Below are 14812 nucleotides of genomic sequence, written 5' to 3' on the forward strand. Positions count from 1 at the left end.
ACTGTGCAGTTTTAAGACCAAAAACTCAAAACCTGTATTCATTCACATATATTCATATATATACAAGGTACCACAGCGTGTTTTTACTGGATTTTCTTTGCCCTGGCCTACATTACTCACCACAATTTGTCATCTTCAAGTAATGAAGTTTTTTAATGAATAAGTAGCAGTTAAAACACACAAGCTACGCTTTGTAATATTATATTTTGAATAAATTAAGTGCACGGCCGTATAACACCCCCCCATATGAATCCAGCATCCCACCGCTCAGTTAAGAAGGGAATTAGCTGCCTCCCACTGTTACCTTGGGGCTGAAGAGAAACTCTACAGCACTAACTATCCCCACACTTAGCGCAGCCCGAGAGCCGCCAATTAAAAGAAAGAGAAGGGGGAAGAAATAATAAAATCCACTGATAATACTGAGAGATTCAAAGGAGGTCAAGAAAAGCTACATAGGAAACCTGAATTTAAATAGTCTCTTATTGCAGCCCTTCAGCAAGCAAAACTACCCTTCCCCGCAACTACAGGGTTACACTGTAGTCTTGCAGAGCACTAAGTTGAGTTAGTAAATAGGTTTTCACCCACCTAAACCTGACAAAACAAACACCTTCTGCACACTGCAGCAGATGCTCCTGTGCCAGCTGCTATCTTAACAGCAGCATAAGGTAATAGAGAACACGCCTTAAGAGCATTTTCTCTAGTTCTGAACAACAACCAAAACTATTTGTGACTTTTGTTGCATGGAGTTGACCAATAATCTTCTAATACAACTGCTAGGCCAATACGAGACAAAGGCAATTATTTGTGCAGGAAATGTTTGTATTAACTGGGGTTAGACTCTATTTGTTCAGTTTTCTAGCCAAGATGTTTTGAAAACAAAACTCCCCTGGACTGTGTTGGGTGGCTGGTGTTGTGTGTGTGCTTCTGTTTGTCTGACTTTGGACTGGGTTTTAATACTGAAAGGCTCTTGAAGATTCCATCCTTTTAAAAACTAACAGTTAGAATACCGTCTTCTACACAAATAGAGGGAAAGCAAACTCGAAATTTTGGAGACGCTTTGGATTCCCTTCATTTCCAACCCCATTAGCCTCACCTAATGATCACAGAGAGCGGAAGGATGGCAGAAGCAAGACGCTGAATGATCTCATGTGGAAAGCAGCAGAATTCATCCCGACAGCAGCAATGTAAGAAGGTGGTAATTGCCTGAGCTAAGTGCGTGAAAACTGCTTTTATTGTCCTCATTGCCGAGAAACTTAGGAATTTATTTCTCATTCAGAGACTCAGAGTCACTCCTTGAAGGTATAAAACCCTTGGTTCTTTTTTATTTCTGACATTTCTGATGTTTCACAATAATGCTACAAGCTAACTTAATCGAAACAACATCGGAATATAAATGCCGGTAAGCAGCAGCTCTGGGAGATGCTGCAGCGCTAGTCAGGAAGAATTCATTATCTTGAGACGTTTATTAAGCAAAGAAAGAAAAACTGTTTGAAAAAGGCTGGCAAACATCATTAGAGACACAAAAGAAAATTGCTTCCTAGGCTTTTTCCCAAGTTTACCTTTATTTTCCAGTTTTGAAGTCTCACTAAGTAATTATAGGTCTCTTCCAGCTACCCTGTTTACAGGACAATCTGACACCCCAACCCTGCCATGTAAGCAAGTGACAGTCTGAAAACAGAGCACTTCCCCAGCCATACTCCCTATTTTTAGGTGCTAGCTTCACTTCCTGCTCTCCACCCCCAAAATCAAAGCTCTTCTGTCTGAAAGGTTACTCGGAACACCAAAGGAGGTTACGACTCGAGTTTCCTAAGGTCCGTCAGGGAAGTTTTAAGCATTTGGTTGGTTGTTACTTTTCAAATTTCCTTGTTCACAGCTGATACTCAGGAAGCAGAAAAACAACCTCCCAGCACTCCTTCCAGTTCTGCAGGGTCTGTCAGAGCTTCCCAAACATCCCACGTGGACAGACAATTGCCAACACACAAGCAGGCAGCGACGGGTATTTTTAAGGGTATTTCTATATAAAGAGAACATTGCTCTTTTTTCCCCCTTTCAAGCTGTGGTAAATCTTCATTGTGATTACATGCAACTTTTTAAATATTTTTAATCTGTTCATTTCAGATTTCCTGATCTTCAGCATTTTCTGAGAAACGCACATTAAGCCGTTTAGGTGAACAGAATACATGACACCTCTCAGCTCCTAACACAAGAGATGCAGCCCCAGTTTCATTGATTAAACTTACCTTTTCCTTTCTTGAAAAGCACCTTCCTCCTTTAGTAAGGACAGAGTACACATGTACTGTTATATTAACAACCAAAAAAAGAGACTTACCTGCTACCATGAGCTTTGCTGTCCTGCTGACAATGGTCCCCAGGCTCTCTACAGTGGCCACACATTGATAATATCCTTCATCAGGTTTATTATGCTTGGAATGCACCACACTGTTTATTAATAAAGATCCATCTGGTAACAACTGGCGACGGTCATCGGACACCAAGTTCAGGAAAGTCCCATCTTTCTTCCATTCAATTTTTGGCGAAGTTTCGCAGTAAGCTGAACAGTTCATGATGACAGATGCTCCGCGGACTGACAGAACATCTGTCGGCTCCACCAGAAAGTAAAAAGGGGAGAAGGTTCTCACAAGGGATCCTGCAAAACACAAATTGCATCACAGTTTGGGGGTTAGCCTTCTGGATATTTTAAACAGAAAATGCATCGTCATTTCAAACTGTTGTGATGCGCGCAAGTCACCGCTACTTGCAATGTCGTCTTCCTGAACATGGTAAAAATAGTTTGGTCTATATGACAGTATTTTCTGCTTTAACTATTTATATCTATGAACTCTTAAATTTAAAGAGATTTTCATCCTTGTAACATATCCTCTTGCTCGCAGTGCAGCCGACGTGGTTAATGGCCATGAGCAATCCACTGCGGACACAAGTCAGCCTCATCAAAACCTGTGCAAACCCAGAGATGTGCCCAAGCACCACATTTATAACAAACGGTATGTACCGCTAGGCCTCTCTTTTTGGCCTTTTGTGGTACGGCTGCCATACCACAGCAGTGCGGTCATTTGTTTTGTATAATAAAGATCAAGATATATTAAGAATAACTCAGCCCTCAAGAGAAAAAGAGATGCCAATTCTGAGCTTAACTCATCATGCAAGTGCCGTAAAACATTTTCTTCTATTCTAGCACAGGATAAACACAATTACTTTTCCATTGTAAGTATTCCCAGAGGACTTCTATAATTAACATCTACTTTCCATGAAGAAGGGAATTTTAATTACTGTATTTCTGGTGTATTGGGTCAAGCAGGAAGACTGTGTGCCAATATCACTTGGACTTGCCTTAACTTCATCATCCAGAGAAAAGAGAAAGAAGAAAAATACTTTTAGGGAAGAACAGTTTTCCAAATCGGCACAATGCTGTGTTGAGTGAAAACAGGGTCATTATTTTTAAAGCCAGCCTTAGAAACCCCACCAAGGCTGCCCACCTGTACTGTGACAAACTCCACCTCTCCTCGGCTTGGGACTAGGAGTGGTATACCTGTACAAAACATCACGGCAGTATAAACTGTAATGCTAGTAGCTGCCTACCAGCAATCCAAACACGAAAGTGCACAGACTAAACAGCTAACAGGGCTTTTGGAGATAGTCCCTTCAACCCCGAGCTGCGACAATTCCTCCAGTTTTTACAGAAAGAAAGCAAGCTGCAAAAGGAAACACTTAAAAATGCCACCTGAAAACACACAGCCAAACTTAAAAGGGCTTTTCGCAAGGCCTAGAAAATAACTGTTTTCCATAGACGCAGCAAATAAACCACCATCCTAACAAATAAAGCGTATTTTACAACCACTGTGTGTACTAACGTACCCTCAGCATGCAGCAGCAGCCTTAGACTGCTGTTAGCTAAAAATCTGAGAAATAACTTTCTCAAGTAACGTACGAGGACGTTCTTTAACAGCCATGGCAGAGAAGTTCCATCTCCCTTTCCAGAGCAGCTCATAACCATTGAGGAAACAAAGATGATGAGTGTTCAGCCAATGTATAAAGCAGTGAAGACAGACCTGTCCCCCCTGTACAGCACAGGTACCTAGGACGTTATTTTTATCTGACATTGGTGCAGCAAACCAACCCACTTGGTCTGGCAGTACCAGTACCTGATTGAAAAATGTTTCACTTTCCAGCTGTCCCTTGCTAAGCCTAGCTCAAACCCGACTCTCTAGGACTGGGATGAAGGACTGTGAGCCTGCAACTCTTCTCACTGAAAAAGGGCCAACAACACACATCTGAGACATGACACCAAGTTCAGCAAGTTGAGCTGAAGCTGCCTGAGCCTCTCCTCACGGCACGCTTCCCCACAGACCACAAAAACACTGTGAAACCCCAAAGAAGGACGTTTTAGTGACGCTTCCCAGCTACAGGGAATCTGAGGGCGGTGAGGTAAGACACAACGAGCTCATCGATCACCCTTCCCAACGCTGCGTTTTCAAAGGGCTGCAGACCTCAGCGGGGAAAAAAGAAATGTGAGGCTTTTCTTTGCCTTCTTTTTACCGCTACCATGCCTGCAGACCTGTGGGTTTTGTACATTCTGCAAGCTGCACCGCACTTGGTGCAGTGGTACATCCAGGGGAGGGGGTGCCTGGAATAGTACATATAAAGCAGCTGCTCAAGTGGGAAGAATCTTCCCTGCGCTATTCAGTTAATTTGTGAAAAAGACAAGCATTCCGATATCAGACTTACATCATTTAAATGTGCGTTTGTACAACTGCCTGACACGAGCTCTTTAAAAATTATGTCATTCAGGAAAATAGCTTCAGACAAAATGACTCCGATCTCAGTTCTACTTAGTACATATAAATTACCTCCAAGCGTCACACGGCTACAGATTCACCTTCGATTCACTGTTGCCACCACAACTAATTCATACTGACGTCTTCCTGGCCGCGACCGCCAACTCCATTGCAAGCAGAGGACTTTTAATACCAGATTTCACGTGAGTACTGGAAGGAAACTGCATTCCGTTTACACACACTAAACCCAATAACCATCCAGAAAGAAAACGTGAAGCGCAGGTATAGTTTCAGAACCACTTTTTCCAAATAGAAATGATAACTGAAGGCAACCAAACGCATCTTTCATCAAAAATACCTGATGTTAGATTCATACGGGGCTTTGATGGAGAACCACCGCTTGTTTTACGCGTTGAGGAAAGCTGTGTCAATTGGGAGATCGCACTTGTCCTTTTAAGTTAGATTCCGAAGCAATTTAAGAGCACATATATAATGCCTTTGAAAACTGACGGTTAAAAGAGAAGTATTTGACAACACCCTAATCAGAGCGGCAGGAACTCTTACCAAGCCCCTTTTGCGTACTGCAAGCCCACGATAAGAGATCCAAGCTCTCTTGCTGCGGGATTGAACTTTTAAAAGGCTTTTCACCAGAATTTAATTAACATTCCCAATGGCTCTTGTAATCCTAAAACCAGTATGTCATGCCCTTCCTAACCTAGATCATTAAAAAAGCTGTCTTCGAGAATTAGCCCAATGTGTTTTAATTGAAGATGTTACATATGTTATTCTTCGCAAGCTGCCAGCAAGAGCTCACGATGAACTTGTTTTGTGGTTTGTTACAACATCCATTGCCAAGGAGCACATTATCTATCTGGATAAAGTGCTACATGCATTAATCTCTAATGAAAAGGTAAGTATTAGCAAGTTGGATTTTTTTTTTTTCCTTGACAACATTGGAAACATTCTGCACTACCCAATAAGAAAAATTTATAGATGATATTACAACATAAACCAATGTTGAGATGCAGAGTTATTTTCTACTTAATATTACATGTTTCTCTTATGGGGAATATAAAATATAGACCACCTGACCAAATGAAGCTGCCCATGATGGCAATATACATCAACCAAGCAAAGATCTTTAGGATTTCAGGGGTTTTTTAAACACATCTAATGCCCAATCATATATATGGTGGTTGGTGAGTCCTCTTGCACTGAAAAACCAAGGCCAAATCTTTTAAATTGCATTTTCTAAAATCCATTTCATTTCTTTCTTTACAAAGCCTCTACAATCCATAAATTATGAGACAAAAATGATATTGCCTTTAAGCACTGGGAAAAAAAAAGAACAAAAGGTAAGAGCTACCCCTGGCTGCAGTTGTACAATATAAATGGTGCTGGTACGTCAATAATTCCCGCGCTGGGCTGACAGTGGAACCGAGGAGAACGAGTGATGTAACATGACGAGTAGCACCATGTATCAATCTAGACCTTCCCAGACTTACTAGATTCCTTCCTCCTTCAGCACAAGCAGAACTCCTCTTTTTATGATTTAATACACTATTAACAAAGATATTAATCAAGAAGATGAGCTAATCTTCACCCCAGCATCATTAAGCATGGCTGGCCAGCAATGATGCCTGAAGAACGACGCAGAAGGGCCCTGGCCCATAACAGAAGGAGGGATGTTCCGAGATCCACAAGGGACAGACAGTGTTTTATTTCCGATACAGGGAAACAAGCCGTACAGAGCCTCTTTCCCCTTCAAAAACTAAAAAGGGGTTGTTTCTGTGCAGCAGAGAGACAAGAGGAAAACAGCTGGTTCAAGCACATTCTCCTGAAAGCAGCACAACGTCAGGTGCTTGTCCTTCTCTGGAGTCACCAACCCGACATGCAGGTGTCTCCTTACAGCACAGACCAAGCAGACAATGCTGAGCGAACAGAACAGCCTGGAACACCACCAGAAAACCCGCCCCCTCCTTCGGCTCGACACAATTGTCCATTTAGAGAAATTCCTGTGTATGGACCATTGTGCAGAGCGCCCGTCTGGGTACCAGGGGCCCACGTGCACTTGTCACCAGCGCACAGAGGACAGTTCTAGCAGCAGGAACTCTGCTCTGCCCTTTTTCAAAGGGTATCCTTCTAGAGACATGAAGCTGGGGAAAGCTGCCTACTTTTGCGCATTATTCTCTAGTGGTTTCATGTTACAGAGTCGGGAAGGGTTTTGACATCATGTGGTAACAGGAGCACAAAAGCCAAGATGCTCGTCATCATAGCAATTACTATAAGATAGAAAGACATATTAATAATACATGTTTCAAGACTTTGCCTTCAGTAACTCAGAAATGTCCTTGTCATTTACATAGTACAGTCAATAAACACACAACAAATTCAAGCAAAGCAAAGTACATTTCGCAACAATGCTTTACGGCTCTGTCCATGCTTCCAGTTCACTTTCACTCGTTAATAACGAGTTAATGTTGGCTTAATCTTAACCGACCTTCCTGACAACTCAAGCACAACATTATACTTGAAAAAATTAGCCCATTAAAAAAATATGCAGAAACAGAATTAAGAAAAAAGCATCCAAACAGTGTGTGCCTGCAGTAAACCACTGAAAAGCGAGCACCCAGGCACTTACTCCAACCACTCCTTATGTAAGTGATACCATCTCCTCATATATTATTAAATAATGGGAAGGAAAACAAGATAATAATCAACAGCAAAATCCAAACACAGATTGTAATCTCAAATAGCAGCCATTCTAGGAGATGCGTTTACGTCTGGTGTTTCTTTGCATGGCCTTTCTAACACCTCCAGGGAGCTGGATATTTTTACCTGAATTTTGAACGCATGGAAGCAACTTTATTACTTCCAGCGTTGCCGCTTAATTGCCATACGTTCTGTGATGATGGTTCCTTTAACGAACCAGGTAAGGAGCTGCGCCACACCGAGCAGAACCATCAGGCTTGGAAAACGGAAGGAGAAAAGATGCCACAAACTCCAGTGTTGCTTCTCGACAGTTAACTTCTGCCAAGGGCTTCTGGACACCTTCAATCTACACTCCAACCCAGGAAACTGCCAACCAGCTGTGCTTCAGAAACAAGTTCGGTTGGACTTGTTATTCCTCCTGATGTATAAGGAAAAAGAATCCTGTACACCCACTAAGAAGACAAAAATGGATTTCTTTCAGGTTGCTTAAAAACAACCCTTGGGTTTTACAGACCTCGCTTCTAGGAACTGCATCCCACAAACCTCTCATCTTCTGCAAGGAACATCCTTTCTAAGAGATTTTGCTTTTATACTCAAAGGAAAGCAAGCCAGACCGTGTAATGCCATATTTTCAAGTTAAGCCAATGAAAGAACTACCCTGAATATCGTAACTGCAACATTTCTTTTCATAATCATTTCAGAGGAATAGATTAAAGGATTTTTATCAACCTTTTTCTTTCTTTTGTGGAGCAACCAAAGCCATTCCTCTCATTTCATAAAACTATCAGTTTTTGTTTAAATAGCCCATCTCCAACACACCCCTTTAAGCTTGAGTAGGATTTAAAATGGTAAGAACAAACCGTTCTTGCAGATGTAATCCCCTTTCTATTGCTATTAATGACAGAAATACGCTAGAATGATAACAAGGTGAAAACCTCTTTGACTTAAACTCCAGGCACAGCGGTTCCCTTGACCACAATCTCGGGGATCAGTTGTTGGGCTGATGATCTGGGAGCAGCTCGAGATGCTCTCGGGTGCTGATGCCATTGGGGCGACCAGCACCACGGCCCCCCGCGCGCTCTACCCAACAAACCTTCATCCCGCGGCAAGCTCCGCTTTTCTCACCTGTCAAAATTAGCCACAGTGATTACCTTTCATAGGAAATTAACAGTATGCCAGGAGGGGGTTTTTTTGCCCATTCCATCCCTTTTTTTTATGCTCTGCATGGCTCTTATTCCCCTGCAATTTTCTTCCTCACGCTTCAAGCAAAAAGATGTAATTTCTCTGCTTGGAACTTCACAGCCCTGGCTGAAACCCCATTACTGGAGTAGCCAATTTACAGCTGTCAGTTCTGGCAGTTTTACAGTAATCTGACTGCAGAGTACTCACACTTTTCATATTCTTCCTGATCAAGGATGAAAAAGAGAAGAATGCCGAGCAATTTTTACTTCTCTTCATTATCAGCAGTGCTTCCTTCGGAAAGCACATCAGTTACAGGGGACCAGTGCTCAATTCGTCCCATTTTTTTAATTCTTCCAGTGATCGTTTTCATGACTCTACCAGATCGGCCTGAGAAAAGATCCATCGAGCATTTCTACAAAAGATTACTAGAGGGCACTGTGAAGACACCTACGAAAGGAAGAAAATGTATTTCTGTTCACTATTGTGAACAATAGTACTTTGACTTCTCCACAGAAATAGCTACCATATGTTAGCTCCTGACAATACCACATTAGTTAGAGCAGGTGAAGAACAACTTCCATTTTTTTCTGGAGTAATGGATTTCTTTCCCTAGAGTTCCAGTCTTCTGGGTGCTCAGGAACAGAATTTACCCCTTTAGATATATGCAATGCTAAAAACAAACAGTGGCTTTCAACGGGTTAAAAAATGGAAAGGCCATTTGGAGGAATCAAAATACACACTGCACACAATGCAGGCAAGATGCTGAACATCCAGAGCAAAAGATGCCTCCATCTCATCCCGCTGGCACCCCAGTTGGGCTCTGGGCGCTCACACTGGAGTGACTGGTTCGCCCAAACCCTCCCCAGCGCTAGAGAAGCACATTCGCTGCCTCAGTCTTTTATTTTTGCAAGACTGGTACTTCAAAAACGGTTTAGAATATAAATATGTATAAAAAAATTAGCTGTATGGCAATGGATTTACTACTCACAGGTCCGGGGATGAGCCCAGTTAAAGCTTAATGTTGATCATTTAGCTTAAGCAGATGCACACCAAACATAATAGATTATTTAGAGATGTAAGGTTGTATGATTTTTAGTGTACTCTTTGATTCATGTTACTTGGCAGACCAGATTTACTAAAATTTTAAGCTGTAAGGTTCTGCTCGTATTTACCAAAAGCAACTGCAGACTACACTGAACACCTGCGAGATGAAGCGGAATTGTCTTGGAAAACAACGATCCAAGGCTAAGGCAGAGACATCACAGCCATCTGCAAAGCAGGGCCTGTTCTGCACTTCGCTAAGAAAGGATTTACCCAGACAAAACGGCACCTTCAAAGATATGGACCAAACCCAATGTCTACAACTGAACAAAATAAACCCACGTGGAGCCTAAGAAAACAGGTACAATGGGGAGCAAAGGACCTGGTGGTGAAATTTTCCTGTTGGACTGGATTTTGGTGTGAACGGTCCATAAAGACATAAAAGTTTGTAGCTTTTTATGCTTGGGCAGACCTCTGCACAGGTACCTGGCTTGAGCCAGCCCTTCTGCTATTCTACCCCATTACATTTTTTATTTTCTGAGAATTATGTCTCCTGAAAGTCTGTTTTGCATGTGGTTAAGGGCCTCACCTGAAGGTTTGCAACTGGAGCTTTAAAAATAGGCTCCAGAGGAGAGAAGAATCCTGAACATTCACACCATGACAGACATAGGCCTGGCCTGAGAGCTTGTCTGCGGAGCTACAAGAGACAGCCCTGGAGTGAACGGTCATCAGAGAGGGAAGACACCTGACGGTTTGCTTCCTAAATAATAGAGCAAACCCGCCAAACTCTTTAAGGTCGTGTTTCTCTTTAAGAAATCTAAACATTGTTCTGCAGCAAGCAGAACCCTCAAATTGCTCCCCCGCTCCATCAGGGGACGATCCCCCTGCATGTGGTGGGTTCCTCCAGCCCACCCACTCAATTCAGCGCTTCGGGGGGATGACACTGGTGACAAAGATGCTTGCAGAGGTGTGAAGGGCAAGGGGATGCTGTTACCAACTCAGGAGGGCTCCAATCGCAGGCAACAGTCAAAACGGCACACAAGAGGATATATGGGGATGATAAGAAGAAGCCTGGTCTCTATGGGAAGCTTGAAGTGGGGAAAAAAGAGCTGAACATTAAAAAGAAATAAAGATGCAAGCAAGAACACAACTCAAAGTTGCTGAACATCTTTTCCGGTGTCTTTCTAAAGAGAGAGACCTGTCATGTTAAATAAAAGAGGGATAAAAATATGTTAACAAATACCTTTAATGCAAGATCAAGCAAAGACTATCTAAGAGGACCTGGAAACAGAAGAACAGGCACATCAGATCAGAGCAAAGAGAATCCTTTCAACTCGGTGTCTTGTCACAGCGCACTCGAGCGCGGATGCGAGGGAACACCTCAGAACTGAGCAAACGCACACAGAACCCGCCCAAATTCAGCCTCTGCGTGGGACTGAGGGACCTGGGCGGCCAGAGTGGGTTTTGTTCTTCAGCTCAATAGCTCTTGGAGAGAAAGTCCCAGCAACCTGTGCTGGCACCTCTGAACTGCCTTGGGGGCCCTAATTTAGGGGACTCGTGCTGAAAGATACAGACAGCCAGTTAATTCTGTATGCTCAGCATAGCTAATTGTACAGCCTGTTTCACTCATCTGGCTTCCTATGCAGCAACCACTGTCCAATCACACTGTTGATCCGCAATACATAAAAATATAATCACCTTAGCTATTTATAAATGAGGATTTTATTGATCTTTCAGATGCTAGTGAAAAAAACATGAACAGCAGACAGGCAAAGATGCACATAACAGATACTATAAACATACTGCAGTGTTTTTAAGAACCACTATTTAAAAACATATTTACACTAGTTTACACCCGTAAAATTCAACATTCGTGGCAGCGTTCATTACATGGATGAATTAAGTTGCAATAAAACCGATGCTTCCCAAATCTAAGTTATAACAACTGATAACCAGGAGCATCACCCATTGGTTTCGGTTTGCCGTTGAGCGGAAGGGTTTGGAACGCTGGTTGTTTGAGAGGGCCCCCAAAAAGCTGTGCATTCTAAAGATAAAAGCCTGGAGATGCTCAGACCCCTCACACACTCAATACTAATTGAACTACAGAAAAATACGCAAGGCACTTGACATTAGACAAAGGATTAGAAATGTGCCTAGTCTTGAAACCCTGGGAAAGGCAAGAATGAGCCTTGTGATTTAAAAAGTTCATTATATAGTAGCAACCATCTAGAAGTCTGTGAACTTTAAGCAACAAATCATTAAGTCACGTATATCATGCCTTTCATTAACATGTATACACACACCCATATATAAAGTGTGCATATATACAAAGTTGATACGTTACACATACACCTACCACTGTCCTCTACAACCGATTATTTTTCAAACGTCAATTACTTTATCAAGACAAACATTTAACAATTATAAAAACTGCCACAAGCATCAACCAAACACAACTTATTAGCCGTATAAACAAATACACATCATACAGCTTACAAAACCAGAATATTACTGAACCAGATGACAGGACAACTTAGGAGACTCAGAACTGGTAAAACACGGAGATTCGAAGATAAAGAAATCAAAAATTGTTATCCAGATCAGTCCCAATGCTAAAAAAAAGAGGATAACTAGTCACAAACAAACACCATTTTAACCATAGCCAAGAATAAGCGAAGAGACACCACTCAATTACGTGACGGACCAGTGTCCGCCAGCAGAACAGCTGCAGCAGTAACTCAAGCGCACGTCGCTGAGTTAACAACTCCTTCAAGTCACTTAGTTTTTCACTCTGAGCAGTGGATAAAAGTCTCCATTTGTGTCACCTCAACAATACACTGGTTTTACAAGCTTCAAACATGTTTTTTTTATCCTCTCGAGTGTGAGTTGTGCCCATTGATTTGGAAACATTTCCTGCCTTTTATACGGTTTGGCTGGGTGCGATGGATAACAGTTTGAGAAGCAGAATGGGGCTCTGGCTGCCTCAACAGGGAATCTCCACCCAAACCTGAGCTCTGGCTTTGCACCCCGACTCCGGACTATATCCTCACATCAAACAAGCTGTCCCAGGCACACTACACCTACCTCACCAGCTTTGTCATCCTAGATTAAACTCGCTACAGACCCCCGAGCCTAAACATGACAGAAATATTCATAAATCTCACTGATCCTTTAAGGTGAAATGCACAAACGTGATCTGGAATTAAATAAATATAAAATCCCCAAGTCTTATTTACCGCAACTTCATTATTTCAAGTGCGCTGAACATACAGAGTAGAGCAAATTATTGGATTTTTGTTTATTACTTTTTCATATATGAAATCAAAGAGCTACACTTCAGCAAGGCAACTGTGGACTATTAACAACGTATCTGTATTCACAACAGATCTACGAAAAAATCCAATTGCACTGATCCTTTACTACAAGTTTGCAGTCCTGATGTTTTACCCGGCTGACAGTTTTCCGTAACAGATTGCCACTAAGCCGGTAGCGAGCTCTTTATAAGAAAAGCTAAAAAGAAAACTAGCCAAATGCCTCAATTTAACCCCCGATTCTTCATATCTCTTCTTCCGCATGTTCCTGGCAAGCAGGGCAGTCATATAATATTACACACATCTAGCTGACCTGAGAACAGAAAGCAGGGGATGTCACAGAGCGCGTCCAACTGCCGGCGCTCTCCCTGTTTGATCTCAGTTGAAAGTACAGTAAAATGAGCTGAAAGAGGAGTTTTAAAGGCTTTACACAGATTCTTGTCTCTTCTGAAAGTGAAGCAGCTTCCTGTTTCACTTCTACAAGACAAACCAAAGCTTTCATCTCGCTTGTTTACTCGCTTAAGCTCCTAAATTCCCATGAAGTCTCATAGCTCTGATTGGCGCAGGTTTCATCAGAATCAAATAAAAAATTGTAACTGTGGCTTTGCAAATATATTAGCAAAAATATTTACAAGCATTAGCTTTGCAAATGTTATATAGATGTGCAAGTAAAAAACAGACTTATCTGCTCATTTATAATATATATTATTTCGAAGTGGGAAAGCAAGCATGTTTAAAAGGAACTTACACAAGAGTGGCAACACAAGTATTGCATATATTAACTAAATCATCGTATAGATACGGGTATTACCTGAACTACTAAGTTGGAGGTGCTTAAGAAAAGCAAATGTGTACGTCACATTAGAAGGAATTTCCTTATGTCCCTTTTATTCTGATTTCCCCATGATGGTAGAAGTTCTCATCTCAATACAAGAGCATTGAGCTCTCTCCCCTCACCGGCTGGCTCTGTGCCGGATAATTCTCTTCTTCTCACTATGAATTTATGAACGGGCACGCACAAAACACATTCAGTAGTCTGACAGCTACCTGGTCGGCTATTGAGAAGGTTCCAGCTCCAAGATTTTCCTTTGCTTAATAAAAAACAGAATTTTCAAGCTCAAGTAATATCAAAACAGGACCCAGACCTGAACTCCGCATACCACATTGGAGGGCGGCACTCAATTCACGCAACTTTAAGCTGTTAAACAAACAGACAGACCTGATGAAATATGAAGTTGATTAATTATGGCAACAGAACTAACAGCTCCAGAGAAAGAGGGCAATACCTGTTCCCAGCACTGACAACCGCACAAGTTTCTGACACGCAGCAGATGGCTCAGGAGCCCCATGCAGACTGTGTTGGTGTCGCCCTTTGCTCTGGCGACACCTCCGAGTTCTTAGGATGCAAAAATTTACCTGATGAGGGAGAGCTAAAGTGTGAGCTACTGAACAGATAGTTTAATTGAAGAGAGGAGACTGTAACCTAATTGTTTTCACAAAAGAAACGTTCACCTTCATATGACAAAAAGCTCTTCAACCTGCTTGGACAGTGGGATGCAACTTACTTTCCGAAATAAAATTTCAGCTGATGCTACTTCATAAAACATGATTTGGATGCAGCTCTTCGCGGGGACAGGCACAAGTCCAAGCATCCAAAGCAGGAAAGCCTGGTGAAAGATAAACCCCAAACCGGCTTTCCATTATTTCACATAGAGCAGTGAGCTGTTAAATACCTTCACATTAAAAGCACCGGAAGCAGCACAGAAAGCCACA

At 42.1% G+C, this 14812-nt stretch overlaps 1 protein-coding gene across 11 annotated transcripts in view; it reads right to left on the bottom strand.

Moving 5' to 3' along the window:
* Window positions 1-14812, bottom strand: part of NEO1 (neogenin 1) — a 160943-nt gene that overhangs the window by 107442 nt on the left and 38689 nt on the right. For all 11 annotated transcript variants that reach the window (XM_065077127.1, XM_065077122.1, XM_065077126.1 and 8 more), the window contains exon 2: window positions 2330-2647. In XM_065077127.1, coding sequence (XP_064933199.1) covers window positions 2330-2647 — 318 coding nt within the window. The remainder of the gene's footprint in view (window positions 1-2329; window positions 2648-14812) is intronic.

The sequence above is a fragment of the Columba livia genome, chromosome 11 (genome assembly GCF_036013475.1).
Source record: "Columba livia isolate bColLiv1 breed racing homer chromosome 11, bColLiv1.pat.W.v2, whole genome shotgun sequence".
Taxonomy (NCBI): domain Eukaryota; kingdom Metazoa; phylum Chordata; class Aves; order Columbiformes; family Columbidae; genus Columba; species Columba livia.